This window comes from Schistocerca americana, chromosome 2, assembly GCF_021461395.2.
Source record: "Schistocerca americana isolate TAMUIC-IGC-003095 chromosome 2, iqSchAmer2.1, whole genome shotgun sequence".
Lineage (NCBI taxonomy): Eukaryota > Metazoa > Arthropoda > Insecta > Orthoptera > Acrididae > Schistocerca > Schistocerca americana.
This window is the reverse complement of record NC_060120.1, coordinates 308,027,370-308,043,551: the sequence shown is the minus strand read 5'-3', so window position 1 is coordinate 308,043,551 and position 16,182 is coordinate 308,027,370. Positions and strand designations below refer to the sequence as shown.

Here is a 16,182-nt window from a genome sequence, read left to right as displayed (position 1 = left end):
CTTTCATGATTCATGTCTTCCCCAGTGGCGATGTTATCTTTCAGCAGTATAAATGTTCTTGTCTCAGAGCCAGAAACAGGCTACAGTGGTTTGAGGAAAATTATAGTGAACTCACATTGATGTTTTGGGATCAAATTAGCCTGATATAATTCCTACGGAATCCATCTGGGTCACTATTGGGCACCATCACTGCGTACGCAGATCAGCGGCCCGTTATTTACATGAATTACATGACCTGTGCATACACATCTAATGCCACATACCTCCACAAACCTACCAACAAACTGTCAGATCCATGATATGCAGAGTCATGTATTCCATTCCAAAGATGGACAAACAAGCTATTAAGCAGATGGTCATAATATTTTGGCTCATCATTATATAGCTAGCTGTTATCGGGAGTGCAAAGAAGGATAAATCAAAATAAATACACAAAAAATTCATACAATGGTAAAGCATTCAGTGACATACAGAGCACACGTACAATGTAAGAATAAACTACAGCAGGCACCTCTCAATATGGACAGGAGCAAATAGCATAGAAGTGCACAGGATAAGACATTTTTGTAGGTCTCTGAAGTACACAAAAAAATGATTAATGGTGTGCAATATCACTTTTCCTTTGCAGTACTTTTTGACATTCTCAATAAAACAAACATCAATCTGCAATGTTAACAAAACACCATTCTTATGTCAACATATAAAATTGCAGCATTGAGGGATAAAACAGAAATATGCAGGAAAGAAAAAATATTGAAATATTTACAGAAATCCCCACCAGTAACAAATGGGGACACCATCTTGATTTGTGAACAATTACTACTGATCATACCTCCTCCTTCAATTCACATAATATGTTCCACAGCTGCAGATCCTGAGTGATGTCTGTTTTTTTGGACATGCCTGAAAGAACAGGCACCACACATTCATACAATCTGTATGGCTAATAATGTTTTAAGAGAGTCTGGAGCAGAACTTACAAATTTTCTGAAATTTCTGCATTTGCATTTGCAGTGTTCTTGTTCTTCTGTTGCAAGAACTACCAATTATTTGCTGAGGGCACAGCATTCCTGCATTTTAATTGATATGAACTTTATATAAGTGTAATGATGCTTTGCCATGAGCAAACTGTGAGTAGTTATTGTACCCAATGGATATGGAACTTGTAGTGCCTATGTTGCAATTTCAGAAAAAAAGCCATGAGAACAACCACAAACTCTATCAAAAAAATTAACAAGCCATACAACTTGTATGCAAGCAACTAATCTTATGAATATATGATTGGGTATGTGCAGTAACAATAGAGGTATGTTTATAACCATACTATTATTTCATGACACTTATGACACTTTTGTAGAAAAAAAGTGAAGTGTATCTGGGTAACAACATATCACAATTTTCAGTTGCATATGTGCTGACACTAAAAACCCTAAAGATTACCAAATAATAATTTTTTTAGAATGCTTTAAAAACTTACAATGAATTCAAGGAAGACAAGTCCCACATCTCTTATCCCAGCACAATAATGGAGCATAAAATATTCCTACATTTTTAAAAGTCCGAAGTTGCATCTTTTTGGGATGTGCTGTGTTCTTACACTACAAATTGACCTACAGTTAAGTAAAAATTAACACTTACTTGATTCACCTCAATGGGCAATGAATCCACAACCTTCAGTGCAGATATACATTTATGTTTGACCTCCAGTGGGAGTCGAAAATTAGCGAGCATGAAGAACATGGATGGGAAATGCAGATAGGTGGTATTATGTGGGTCAGTGGGGGAGTGTGTTGAGATAGTCCGTTCATTTGCGATAAACACTGTGTCCAGGTGGTGCAGTGATTAACGCACAACTGCCTCACAACCAGGAGATCTCGGGTTTCAGGCCTGGTCCGACACACATTTTCCATCACTGCTGATTCCACATAAAGTCCCAATGCAGCTGATATCATTAATTCCTTCCCTTTCCTTTCCTTTCTCCCTCTCCACCTTCAATTTAGATAATGAATGAAGTGACTTATACATTAAGTTCACATAAATGTGTTGTAGCTGTGTCTCCGCCAGATGCGATACACAGCATTATCTTCAGAGGACACCTCACACCAGCCAGCAACAATATGGCACCACACAAGTGGTATAGTCAGTTGTCTCCTAGGTTGCACTCACACCAAGAACTACTTTATGATTCCAACAGGACACTGAAATAGGCCATTCCTCCACCAATAGTTAGGTCTCTCACCACAGAGACAGCTGAAACCTGGAACTATTAGATGAATCCACCAAATACTTCACACGATGACATTCATATGCTGAATGCATTATTTAAATGACCACACACTCAGCCAGTTATCCTGTAGTTATTGCCCAGTTCCAGCAGTTCTTCGGTTCTACAGTTGCCTACAAGGTATCTACAGCGCTGATGATGTTAGTTGTCAGATAATTACAGAGAGTGTCAAACGTAACAAAAGTGACAGACAAAGAGTTTACCTGATGGTTGGTAGGAAAAATGGTGTCCACTGTCATGAAGAACTATTTATTAGTCTCCTGGTTTCAAACTTTAAAACTGAACTGTCAAAAAGATACAAAATTACTGTCCAATATTCAGCATCTCCAGCGAGTCACCAATCATGTTGGCAGGGAAACCCTTAAATGCCCCATCCGAATCCCATTTTCAGTCATCCTGACAATCACTTAATGTGGATGATGAGCAGTCACTTGTCCAAGGTTGCATGAATTCAGCACATGTAGTTTTAGTCCTGGGATCCTCGTGTGGTTATCAACTTCTCAGAATACATCGTAGGTATCATTTGTTTTAACTTTTGTAACTCAATAGGGACCTAGATTCTTGGTCTTCACCTTTAATGGTGTTACAGTTTGTGTACGTTTTATTACCACCAGATCACGAATTTTGTACTTTGAAGCTTTCTTCTGACAATGGATGAAGCTAGCACAGTTTTCTTCTTGCACATTGTCAATTTTCAGCTTATCATGTTCTTTCAGTTTTCTGCTTTCTCTTCAAATAAATTAATAAGTTCTTCCTCTAATACTTTTGCTGATGTGAAGTTCAGTCTGTCTGTGCATCTCAACTCCTATGAAAGGTTCAAATGGTGTTCTGTGGTATGCTGAATATATGGCATACTGAATTGATGTTACAATCTTATACTGTTCATTATGGCTATCAATACTAAGCTTAGCAATGATTCTAGCCAAAGATAGAATTGATCCTCTCAACATGTCCATTAGTTGTAGGTAGTCCTGTCGTTATTAAAATGTGTTCAGTTCCTGCTGTAATGCAGTGTTCCTAAAATTCTTGTGAAGTACAGCAAGTTCCTCTATCAGTAGTTATTTAGACTGGATTCCCAAAATTAGTTTTCTCTAATTCCTTATTACAAATTGCTTCTGTTTATTTTGTACTCTTTACAGCATACAGCCAGGTGAACTTAGTAAGTGCATCAATAATACTTAGAATGTACTTGTATGTTTTGTGCGTTGATTTAAGTGATCCAATATGATCCAAGTGATAAGCAAATACTGGCGCACTTTCTTTGAATAAGGGATGAAGGAAACTTTTCTTCTTTCCTGATTTCTTATTAACAATTAAACATTTCACACAATTAGAAATAACTCTTTTTCATCTTTCCAGTCAAATCTGTTATATAATAATCTTGTTTTACCTCCTCTTCAGTTCGCTTAACTACACAAGCTAGATGATTTCACAATGAATATTGCATGAACCACTAAAGTCTCTCTTCTGTCACAGAACTTGAAAAGAATTCTGTTTCTCGTTAAAAAGTTTTCATAGGGCTGGTTTTTGAGAATGCTCTTAATTGCTGCTAAATCATCATAATTCTCTTGAGATCTCCTGATTCTAGCTATCAAACTACCTGCAAAACCAAACAATACATTCACACGATGGCTTAAGGCATCTATATGTTTCATCCTAGAATTAGATTGGTGTTCAATGGTACAGTAATGCTCTTCCATGACTAAGGCCCATCTTGCTATTCTTGGTGACAAGTCCTTCTTCTCCATAGTCTTTTGGAATGCAGCATGGTGCATTACAATTTTAAAATATATATCTAGTAAATACACCAGGCATTCCTTCAACAACAACTAAAACTTTGTGCTTTCAGATGAGATAGGACTAAACCTGTTGCAACAGAAGTGTCGTTTTCCCTTGTTCTTGTGATTGTGGTTGCAATCACTTGGTCCATGACCACTGGCACCACAACTGGAACATTTTTTGTTTGGATCCCAAGTTGCAATTTTAGTATTTCTGTTATTTGCGTCTTTAGCATCTTTCTTACTGGAGTTTAAATTTTCATTGCTGTAAGTTTTGTTATTTCTTTTTGGCAATGACTTCACAAATCTCTCTCATAATACCTCGTTTTTCCCTTACACCATCAATCACATATTGACAAAGCGACTTCTTATCAATATCAGCACAGCTGACAATTTCCTTCATCATAAGAAAATACTCTTCTTTCATTGAGACAATATCTGGTGGATATCAGCACACTGGGTCTAAAATGCATACATTAAGATCTATGAACACTTTCTCAATAGAAGAGACATGTTTCGCACTAAGCTCATAGCTCTTAAGGTATGCATTTTAGAGCCGATGGTTGCTAGATCTTTTTGGCTTGAATGATCATTCCTGTCATATCCCTGAACATTGACCATTCCTCCTAGGACATTCTGTATACAATCATAATCACAGTAATACATTCACATGGCATTTGGTAACCCTTTTACAATCATGTTTATCCTCATCTAATTACAATAGAATCCTGCTGTCATACCTAGATACGAGAGATATGTCAGGTGTCACACTACTTGCAAATATTACTACAACTGGTCAAAAGATGATACTGATAAGAAAGACTGGGCCAGGCACCATCCAACCCTGTCTCATATTTTGTCAAAACAAGACACAATTGCTAATCATTTTTGTCAGGGGAGCCAATGAATATATTGAAGAGCACACTTGTAACCTTAGAAGTATGTAGTCACACAGTGGCGGCAGGAGAAATATAAAAGATGGGGATATGTCCAACCTTTCAGAGGCAATGGCTCATTCTGGTGGAAGAGTTGAATAGAAAGGAAGAGAGATGAAGGAAAAGGACTGGTGTAAGAAAAGGGAAGAGTTACAGAATAGTCACTTAGAACCCAAGGTCAGGGGAGACTTACTGGATGGGGTGAGAAGGAAGGACTGTTGATACCTGTGCTGGTTGGTGAAATGGGAGCTGATGTGAAATGACAGAAATGGTGCTTGTGGCTTCAATCAGATGTACAACTGTCTTATTTGTATGTGTGCTGTTTTTCTATATAACAGTACAATATTCAGCAACTGAATATATAAGTTAAATAGCAGAATTAAGTATTGTATCTGCATTAGCTTCCCAGTTGTTTTCAGCTACTTTTTGTGAGTAGATTCACTCTTCGGCCAAGCTTCTTCAATAGGCTGGTGGAGTGCTGCTTAAATGACAGCACCTGATCAGGGGTGACACCAAGGTAATTACATAATGGCAAATTAATGTATGCCTCTCTTAATCACAGGTGGAACCTCCATATAAACTGGGTTTGGCTGGATTCTCCATTTGGAAAAGTACTCATTCAATACAGTGAGATGACGTGAAAATGTACTCCTGCATTGCTTGATGTCTTTGTTCTGACATAGTAACGCCAGAGCATTGTTGGAATTTGTAGCTGGCATGCTATGCACATTGAAATTAAAGAGAATGGAAGCCAGAACTGATCCTTGTGGCAAACAACTGTTTGGGGTACTTCGTCTCCTAGCTTCTTCATTCAAAAAGACTGAAGAACATAGAACAGAGAACATGTTGTTTAGTGAACTCATAGCTTCTGATATAGAATTATACCAACAAACTTTAGAATCACACTTTCTTGTCACACTGTGTGATTAAATGTATCCGGACACCCCAAAAACATAAGTTTTTCATATTAGAGAAATTTTGCTGCCACCTACTGCCAGGTACTCCAAATCAGCAACCTCAGTAGTCATTAGGCATCATGAGTGAGCAGAATGGGGCACTCTGTGGAACTCATAGACTTCGAATGTGGTCAGGCGATTGGGTGTCACTTGTGTCATACATCTGTATGTGAGATTTCCACACTTCTAAACATCCCTAGGTTCACTGTTTCTGAGGTGATAATGAAGTGGAAACATGAAGGGACACATACAGCACAAAAGCGTACAGGCTGATCTCGTCTGCTGACTGACACAGACTGCCGACAGTTGAAGAGGGTCCTAATGTGTAATATGCAGACATCTATCCAGACCATCACACAGCAATTCTGAACTGCATCCAGGATCCACTGCAAATACTATGACAGTTAGGCGGCAGGTGAAAAAACTTGGATTTCATGGTCAAGCAGATACTCAAAGCCACACATCACGCTGGTAAATGCCAAAGGACACCTCATTTGGTGTAAGGAGTGTAAACACTGGATGACTGAACAGTGAAAAACATTGTGTGGAGTGACGAATCATGGTACACAACGTGGCGATCCGATGGCAGGGTGTGGGTATGGCGAATGCATGACGAATCATGGTACACAATGTGGCGATCCGATGGCAGGATGTGGGTATGGTGAATGTCCAGTGAACATCATCTGCCAGTGTATGTAGTGTCAACAGTAAAATTCAGAGATGGTGGTGTTACGGTGTGGTCATGTTTTTCATGGAGGGGGCTTGCACCCCCTGTTGTTTTGCATGGCACTATCACAGTATAGGTCTACATTGATGTTTTAAGCACCTTCTTGCTTCCCACTGTTGAAGAGCAATTCAGGGATGGTGATTGCATATTTCAACATGATCGAGCAGCTGTTCATAATGCATGGCCTGCAGCGGAGTGGTTACACGATAATAATGTCATTATAATGGACTGGCCTGCACAGAGTCCTGACCTGAATCCTACAGAACACCTTTGGGATGTTTTGGAATGCTGACTTTATGACAGGCTTCATCGACCAACATCGATACCTCTCCTCATAGCAGCACTCCGTGAAGAATGGACTGCCATGCCCCAAGAAACCTTCCAGCACCTGATTGAATGTATGTCTGCGAGTGTGGAAGCTGTCATCCAGGCTAAGGGTGGGCCAACACTATACTGAATTGCAGCATTACTGATAGAGGGCGCCACGAACTTGTAAGTCATTTTCAGCCAGGTGTCCGAATACTTTTGATCACACAGCATATCTATGAAAACTGGAGTTAGTTGGTGGCGTCGCTGAAATCCAGATTCCATCAATGTTGTATGAGAGGCATTCAATAAGTAAACAACACATTTTTTCCTCAGCCAATTTTGGTACAAAAAGTAATACAACACACTTTCTTTCTCAACCAATTTTGGATCAAAGCAATTGTAATTTCGTTTGCGACATCCTTAAACATTTCCACAACATCTCATGTATTTCCAGTAATTCTTGGTAGATGGCAGCACTATAACCAGTTTTCAAAATGGCATCTGCAACTGACGTACATTGGTGGAAGACCTGACCATCACAAATATTCACAAGCTTTTACAGAATGCATACGGATATTGCGCAGTGGATCAGAGCACAGTAAGTCACTGGCTGAAGTGTGTACTGTCAACAGAATGAGAAGAAAATCTTCTCTGATCTTCCATGTGCAGGCTGACCCCATGCAGGTGAGAAACTCTTATTTGAGGCAATCAGTGACTAAAAATCAAGCAACCCAGTGCTCAGTTTGACATCTCTGCAGGTAGTGGTGCATACTCGCATGCCAAAAAGAAAGAACATCTGTGACAAATTATTTGCTCATTATGTGGCTGATGGTGATGATTTCTTGTCAAAAATTGTCACAGGCAATGAAACATGGATTCGCCAGTTTCAGCCTGAAACAAAACGGCAATCCATGGAGTAGCAACACACAAAATCTCTTTCAAAAACACAATTCAAAACAGTAACCTCAGCTGGTAAAGCATGGTTACAGGCTTCAGGGACTCTGAAGGATTTATTCTGTTTGATGTCCTCCCTCATGGCCCAACAAACAACTCTTAAGTCTATTGTGAAACTTCATGAAAACAAGAGAAACGACTATAGTGTATTCATGGCCACAAAAATGCAAACAGATTTATCATGGTGAAGGAGAACCTAAGACCACAGCCATAATGGGAAAGTTATCAACACAGAGAGAACATGGCTGACAGACAGGCCTGTACAGTGGTAAAATGAAAACATATCAGATCTCACATTATGGTGGCATAAGGCCACAGAATTGGAGAGAGATTATGTTGATGGAACAATATGACAATTACATAACTCCATTTTTTTTTCTAACATCCCCTGCTAGCTGTTCAGCTCGAATTATTCACCAATGGCCTCTTCGATGCATATGTGAATTTGTAAGATACAACAACATGACCCTTTCACTATTCTGTCATAACACAAGACTGCCCTCTATCAGTACATCAAGCAACTAAGGTGCTTGTATAGTACATCCTTAGAGGTCTTCATTTTTCATTTTCCAGTGATAGCATAACCAGTATTTTCCACTCAACAGGAGAATTTTACTCCAGTTTACATCATTTATTATGTGAAGTGCATACAAGTGTGAAATACTGTCAGAGGTTTCTGATGTATGTAAATTTACTGCCTAACTACACTATCTGTTTGCATGTAACATAATAAATTAACACCACATGACAAATAGACAATTAAGTAATGGAACTTTTATTTGTGATTGAGGAATAATAATATTGCAAATCTTAAAAATTCAACACACAATCAACGTCTATTTAAGCTGTTGATACTTAACTATAGAAGTGCTAAATATTAATACATTGCTCTACGCACTAGACAAAGGTAACTACATCAAACCAGTACTACTGTTAAAAATGGTATGGGACATCTAAACTAAAAGCAGCCAGTCTTTGACCAGTTTAAGTATTGCCAGTACACTTGAGTTTAAGAGGATGCCTCATGCTACTCACAGTCTTATGTGTGAGATCTGCTTTTCTGGTTTGAGGGAACTTGCTCAGCATTTCCTTCTAAAGAAAAGTTAGCAACAGAGTAAGAATACAGGCTACAGACAAAAATAGAGGCAAATTACATACCCCCACCACTATAATTCTAATTTTTGTTTGTTTGTTATGGGATGCTACCCAAAACTACATGTACTCATCGATCAATGGCATTATCTACACACTTATGTGTATTCACCATGCTAACTAATGGGTTTTAAAAAATGGTTTGTCAAAACCATTACTCAGCTACTCTGAAAGTTTTAAGAATGATTAGTTTCTAGTTCATTTTCATATTTTCAAGAAACAGGAGACCATAACAACATCAAATCTAATCTAACTTATTTAGGCGTGATGGAATCACTTAAATGTCATATTGAATATGGTATTCAGAAACTGTAAGGTTAAAATGAGAACATTTATGTGCAATCACATTTTTATTTTCAAAGGGCAACTGCATTCAGAATTTGGAAGTTTTTATCATTTCATAATCACACCAGTCTCGTCAACACAAAGAAGAATTGAAAGAAATTTTTTATAAGATGAAAGTCAATACAGATGCCCAGAAAAAAAGCACTTAGTTGGAGAATAACAGATGCCTAGAAAAAAAGCACTTAGTTGGAGAATAACTGTAGATTATGTGTGGTAAATTTATCAGCATATACATTTTACTATTGATACTGGAATGGCTTTTCTTAAGATCTGATGTGTAAGCAGAGAAAGCAGCCCTACAGATATAAATGAAGTCACAAGACTGCAAACATGTAGAAATCCAATTAAATTGAGAGAAGGATGGTGAGGGCATTGAGAGCCTTAAATGAACTTGAGATTTCTTCTAAATGTACTGATCCATCAAAGGAACCCTCGTCTGAATCATGTGTGAAATTACACAATGGACACTCCAACAATGTACAAAAAGACAGATTGCTACTTACCATAAAGAAGACACATTATGTTGCACACAGGCACAATTAAAAGACACTTACATAAGGCTTTCAGCAACAGCTTACATCAGCAAAAGAGAGAGACACACACACACCACTCATACATACAAGCAAGCACACACCTCATGCACATATGATCAGCAACTCTAGCATCTCAGCCCATGTGTGCATGAGGTGTGCGCTTGCTTGTGTGTACAAATAGTGTTTGTCTCTCTTTTACTGATGAAGACTGTGGCAAAAAGCTTTATGTAAGTGTCTTTTACTTGTGCCTGTTTGCAACCTAGTGTGTCTTCTTTACTGTAAGTAGCACTCTGTCTTTTCCTACAATGTTCACATGTTAAATTAGTGACTAAGTCAAAGTCATTCGGTAACATGCTTCCTGTCCAGACTTGAGATTGCAAGATGTGAAATTCCTTTGCTTAAAAGTTACTACTGTTCCCTTCTTCAAACACTGCATGTGAAGAAGACTCAGATATAACTGGCTGAACACATTTGATCAACAGTACATATCACACAACTGGATCCTTCACAGACAACACTCACTACATCTCACAGATAAAGTTTTAGCTTTGACTGCATGAAACATTTTAGCATTTGTTAACTCTGTGTGTTCATCAAAGCAGAAATGTCATACATCATCAATATGCTGTTTGTTTATATTTTGCACTAAGAGCAAAACTTTAATATGACAATTATTTGCCCTGTTTTTACACATTTATTCAGTAGTAACAGCACTGATAAATAAATGCTGCTGCTATGCATGCAAGTCAGAATATATCAAAGCAGTAAATGTTACTTTTATAGGTAAATAATGCAAATATCTAATTGTAGTTATCATACTAGTAAGTGGGGCTCAACGTGTTACAAATATCAAGGCACAGTTTAATAAAGACTTAAGGGATTAATTTATATGACAGTACGGCCAGTATGTAAGATACGAGTGCTACATTGTAGTGTTGGAGTGTCCAGCCAGTCAATCTGTAAAATGTATAAATATTTGAGCAACTTTAGCCTGCATGTATGATTTATACATGACAGAGAACATAGGCCTCCAAACCACTGTGCTTATTTTAAAGTAATTACAATAGGAATCTATAGTCCTAGTAACTACAAGATGGAGATTTTAGTTTTGCTAAGGATGAATGAATGTTAAAAACATGGTACCAGAAAATAAGAAGGAAGATTACTGCCACTAAAAATATTTCAAAGTGTGACAAATCACTAATCTGCTGCATACATATAGCTTCAAATTAAATGTTTGTTAGAACACGTTCACTTTGGCACACTAGGAAGCCATTTTTCAATGCTGCCACAGAGTATTTTATTAAAACAGAGAATTGGAAATAAAATCAAATGTAGAATAAAACCTAAAATACAGTTTTGCCTATTCTTTCCTTTCCTATAACAAATGGAACAGTGGTCTCTAAGCTGTGACAATTGTCACAAACACGTGAATGACCTTGCATTGATTTCTTCAATGCTTTAAACCGAGTTCATTCTAAATATCAACTGCAAATTGTTATGGTGCCTATGAAATGTGTGTACAAAAACCACAATACTTCTGAATGAGATCTGCTTGTGCTAACAATGTAATCATATTCAAAACTTGCAGGGCACTCACAGGCAAAAGCTGCAACTTCCTAACATCATGTGGCTTTAGAGACAATGTATCTTGGTGACTCCATAAATATTCCTGCTCTATGGTTATGTGCTCTGAACAAAACAGTAAATGAGTACACAATTCCCTTGATGGAGAAAGTACGTAATGTCAGACCTGCTGGTATAGCTGTAAAGTATAAAACTTCATGAGATCAACTCCCTGTTGGAACACAGATCTTTTAGTCTGCATTTTAACCTACCAGTCGGCTCTCAATGATGTGGAAATTCACCTGAAATGACCCATGATTTGGATTGTACATTAAACTGTATGTTCCTTTTCCAAAGTTGGGTAACTTGGGTAGGTTAAGAAAATACATGTCACCAAAGTGATGTCCAATTGGAAGACTTGGACCACACCATAGATCTACAAGAAATAATAATAATAATAATAATTATTATTATTATTTTTTAAATGTATTAACTAAGTATTATTATAACAGTACATAAACGGGATGACCCTCATTCTCCTTTCTGAAATCAGCATAGAGACAATGTGTGTGTACAGAACACACAAAGATTACACTGATAAAATTAAAGAGATTAATTACATGCAGAAATGTTCATTTATTTTTCCATAAGCACTTGTGAATGGGACACAAAGAAAGAAAATAATTCTGACAACATACATCCTCTTTATTATACACCACATGGTGGCTTGTGAAGTATAACTGTTTCTATAGAGGAAATAATGTTACCTACATATTACATGTCATTACATTTTGGGCAGCATCTCATAGGTATCACTCTCTCAAAAAAGTATCAAACTAAAGTCATGAATATCAATATAATAGAGGGAAACATTCCACGTGGGGAAAATATATCTAAAAACAAAGATGATGTGACTTACCAAACGAAAGCGCTGGCAGGTCGATAGGCACACAAACAAACACAAACATACACACAGAATTCAAGCTTTCGCAACAAACTGTTGCCTCATCAGGAAAGAGGGAAGGAGAGGGAAAGACAAAAGGAAGTGGGTTTTAAGGGAGAGGGTAAGGAGTCATTCCAATCCCGGGAGCGGAAAGACTTACCTTAGGGGGAAAAAAGGACGGGTATACACTCGCACACACACACATATCCATCCACACATATACAGACACAAGCAGACATATTTAAAGACCATTCGCTCCCGGGATTGGAATGACTCATTACCCTCTCCCTTAAAACCCACATCCTTTCGTCTTTCCCTCTCCTTCCCTCTTTCCTGATGAGGCAACAGTTTGTTGCGAAAGCTTGAATTTTGTGTGTATGTTTGTGTGTCTATCGACCTGCCAGCGCTTTCGTTTGGTAAGTCACATCATCTTTGTTTTTAGATATAAAGTTATGAATACCAACATTTGGTGCTTCTAAACATTAATAAGATATTTAACTGTTCACACACAAACAGCTTTATCTTCTCCTTACAGTGGTCACAGTTATATAATTGTTAAAGAGTTATTTCTCTGTTCAAGGTACTGGCTGCATTCCTACAGTCTAATCTGGGACAAAGGGGAACAAACCTGGACTACCTGCTTCTGAAGCTCTTTTCAGCACTAACTCGTAGACACCAGACAGACGGTTTGCCTCAGCATTACGATAATGCCCAGAAAACAAATGTTTCAGTGAACGTGGGCCAGTTCGCGCATCTCGTCCATAAATGATCATGCTCAAATCCTTGGTGATAATTGCCGGACGCCCACAGTTCTCCAGCTATAAATGAAGCAATTAAGTAAATTAGCCTTTTCAGTAAAATAATACTAGGACCATTTGCAGTCTCACAAGTACATGAGTCAAAGATTAAAATAACTTTCATGCAAGACACACATTGCTTAAAATAGCATTTGGATTCTTACTGTGGTAATTATCTTTAGTCTCTGGTTACAGCAAAAGGGTGAGGCGAACCTGTTCAAACAAAGCTCAGAATGCACAGTTCAGCATTACTTTAAAGAAAAAGTGTGGTATGGTTGCAGAACATTTTGTAACAACACACCAGCTCAAAAAAAAACAGAGCTACATATATGTTTAAGCACATCTTATGTCTTATTATTGAACAGAAAATGCAAAAAATGGACAAATAGAATAAAATAATAAGGGAGAGGGAGGGGGATGAGGAGGGGGGGGGGGGGGGGGAGATGGTGGTGGTAAAGGGCATTAAATATGAAGTAAAATAGACATGGAAGCTATGGAGGAAAATGCAAACATGTAAACAGAGAAAAATAAAGGACGCCAGGACATGAATTGAAAAATAAAGGAATGTACGAGTACAATATAATGCTGCGGAAACATAAAGGTGAATTGCATGATGTCCTCTCGGATGCTACCAGTTTGTCATGTGTTCCTGCACAATATTTTGGCAACATAACTTATCATTGTTATCATCATCATCATATGCTCCATCATGTACACAGAGTTACTTTGTTAGAAGTTATGTTGTCAAAATGTTGTAGGAAGAACAGAAGAAAAGCAACAGCAAACCTGAGAGGACATGATATATCAACAGTGCCAGCAAAAAATGAGATCTCACATAAAGGTGATTCGCCCATAATACCAGCAGACATAACATATGCCATGGATTCTACAATCAGCTGCATTTGATAATGCAAATGCACTTAACTGAGTATTTACTATTTTGTTTTTCTGAAGTGTGTCTGCAATCAATCTCAAGAACTTGCAAAAGTGCTGCCGACGAAATTGTTTTCTGTTGCCTCATTCAGTTCACATGAGATATTGCTACTTAAGTGAGGATCAGCACAATAAGGTATACAGATATACACAAAAGTGTTACTGGTGAAAAACCCTTTAAGTCATGCTGAAAACTATAAAAGGACATTAAAAATTGCTGGGAAACAAATAACTATTTCTCGTAAGCAGGTTACATTTATGAAGAAACAGAACACTGAAATAAATGTGAGACCAACATGAATGATGTGTAAAGTGACTGGACACCAGTAATGAGTTTATCAAGGCTGAAGTTAGAAAAGTTGAGAGCAATGTATTTCCAGAGAGGAGAAGTAGGTGGGCAATATAACAATAAAATTACATTTAATACACTGTTGTTCTTTATGGGAAAATATGAGTTCAATGAGATTAATAAACGGTACTGGGAGTTTCAGAACACCAGTATTTTTGATTAACATTGTCACTTACTTATTGAATACAAAATTATATTTCACCATTATATATGTGTGATTTAGTTAAATATAATTACAGCATACAGTTTCTAAAATCTCTCAGTATATTTTTGTGATTAGTAATATTTTGTGCCAATTAGTACTATTCTTCAGCAAATAAGTTATATGAGGGCTGTTTTCACGGTCATAATTTCTCACACTAAAATTTAATCTTGTGATATTCTGTTAGCTTAATGTGCAACAAACATGCTGTAGTAGTTTCATTGTTGGTACTGCTGATTCCCACCTGTGAGAGGCAGGCAAGGTCAGACATGTTCAGTATCGCCTGCTGCTCCATTGGAGGTAACACGTGAGGAACAATATGTGGCTTTGAAATTCTGCTTTCGTCTCAACAAATCTTCAGCTGAGGCTGATACAAAGTTACAGGAGGCCTATGGAGAGTCTGTTCTTCCCTGAAGCACAGCTCGAAGGTGGTTTAAAATGTTTAAAGAGGGGAGACAATCAATTTCAAAGGAAGGTGGACCCGGTGCTCCCGTTACTGCTCTCACGGAAGAAAACAGCAACACAGCTGCTGACATTGTGAGAGAGGATCGACGAATTACCTTAATATCACTTTCTGAAATACTGAACATTTCATTGGGTGCCACCCACATGTTGGGGACAGAAAAATTACACGACACATTAAGAGGCTACAGCCTCCCCAAGGTTATTATGAAGTTTCTGAAACCACCTTTTTTTATATGCATCCGTGTATTTATCGTACGATTCAGTGCTTCCTAAGGCCTTTTATAGGTATCATTCAGTTCATTTTGCCAAAAAACTTTTATTCTTTGTAAACACATAAAGAATATTCTGTAATGATGTAAATTCTCATGACTGTCAATAAATTGTTGTCATTAACAAAATTATGTACATATGCATATTAAATATCAAATTGAGAAATTGAAGTAATAAGTGTTTAGCAATAAATAACTAGAGACTGCAGAAATGTTAGCATGAAAAATCAATGATTCTAATTAACAAAATGGTAAACTAAAAATCTAGTAACAGAAAACCCCACTATCTTGAGAAACAGCTTAAAAGTTATTACCGAGTGATGTATTTTCATTTGTTACTATTTTTATGTCCTCCTCTGTAATTAAAAGCCTTTGTAATTACATTTCTAATTAACTCTCCAATTGTTTACATCACACAACTTTCCGATTTCCAGAATTTGAGGCCTTATTTGTGAATTTTACGTATGTAATCGGATAAAGCACGAGTTCTGTACTGTCACTGAATGTTAGTAACCAAATCCAAATTGTAACTAATTACATAACTAAAATAATACAAGAGACATTATTGTAATTAAAGTTCAGATTGATTTTCATATTTAAAACTACATTTATTTATTTATTTAATCGTATGGCTAGGGCCCCCCAGTGGGCAGACTGTTTGCCGGGTGCCGGTCTTTCAATTGGC

General features: G+C 37.4%; 1 protein-coding gene across 1 annotated transcript in view; it reads right to left on the bottom strand.

Annotated features, from left to right (window-relative positions):
• The window catches only part of LOC124596563 (kinesin-like protein unc-104), a 334,536-nt gene that overhangs the window by 23,813 nt on the left and 294,541 nt on the right, over window positions 1-16,182 (bottom strand). Inside the window, exon 30 of the mRNA XM_047135747.1 lies at window positions 13,111-13,300. Coding sequence (XP_046991703.1) covers window positions 13,111-13,300 — 190 coding nt within the window. The remainder of the gene's footprint in view (window positions 1-13,110; window positions 13,301-16,182) is intronic.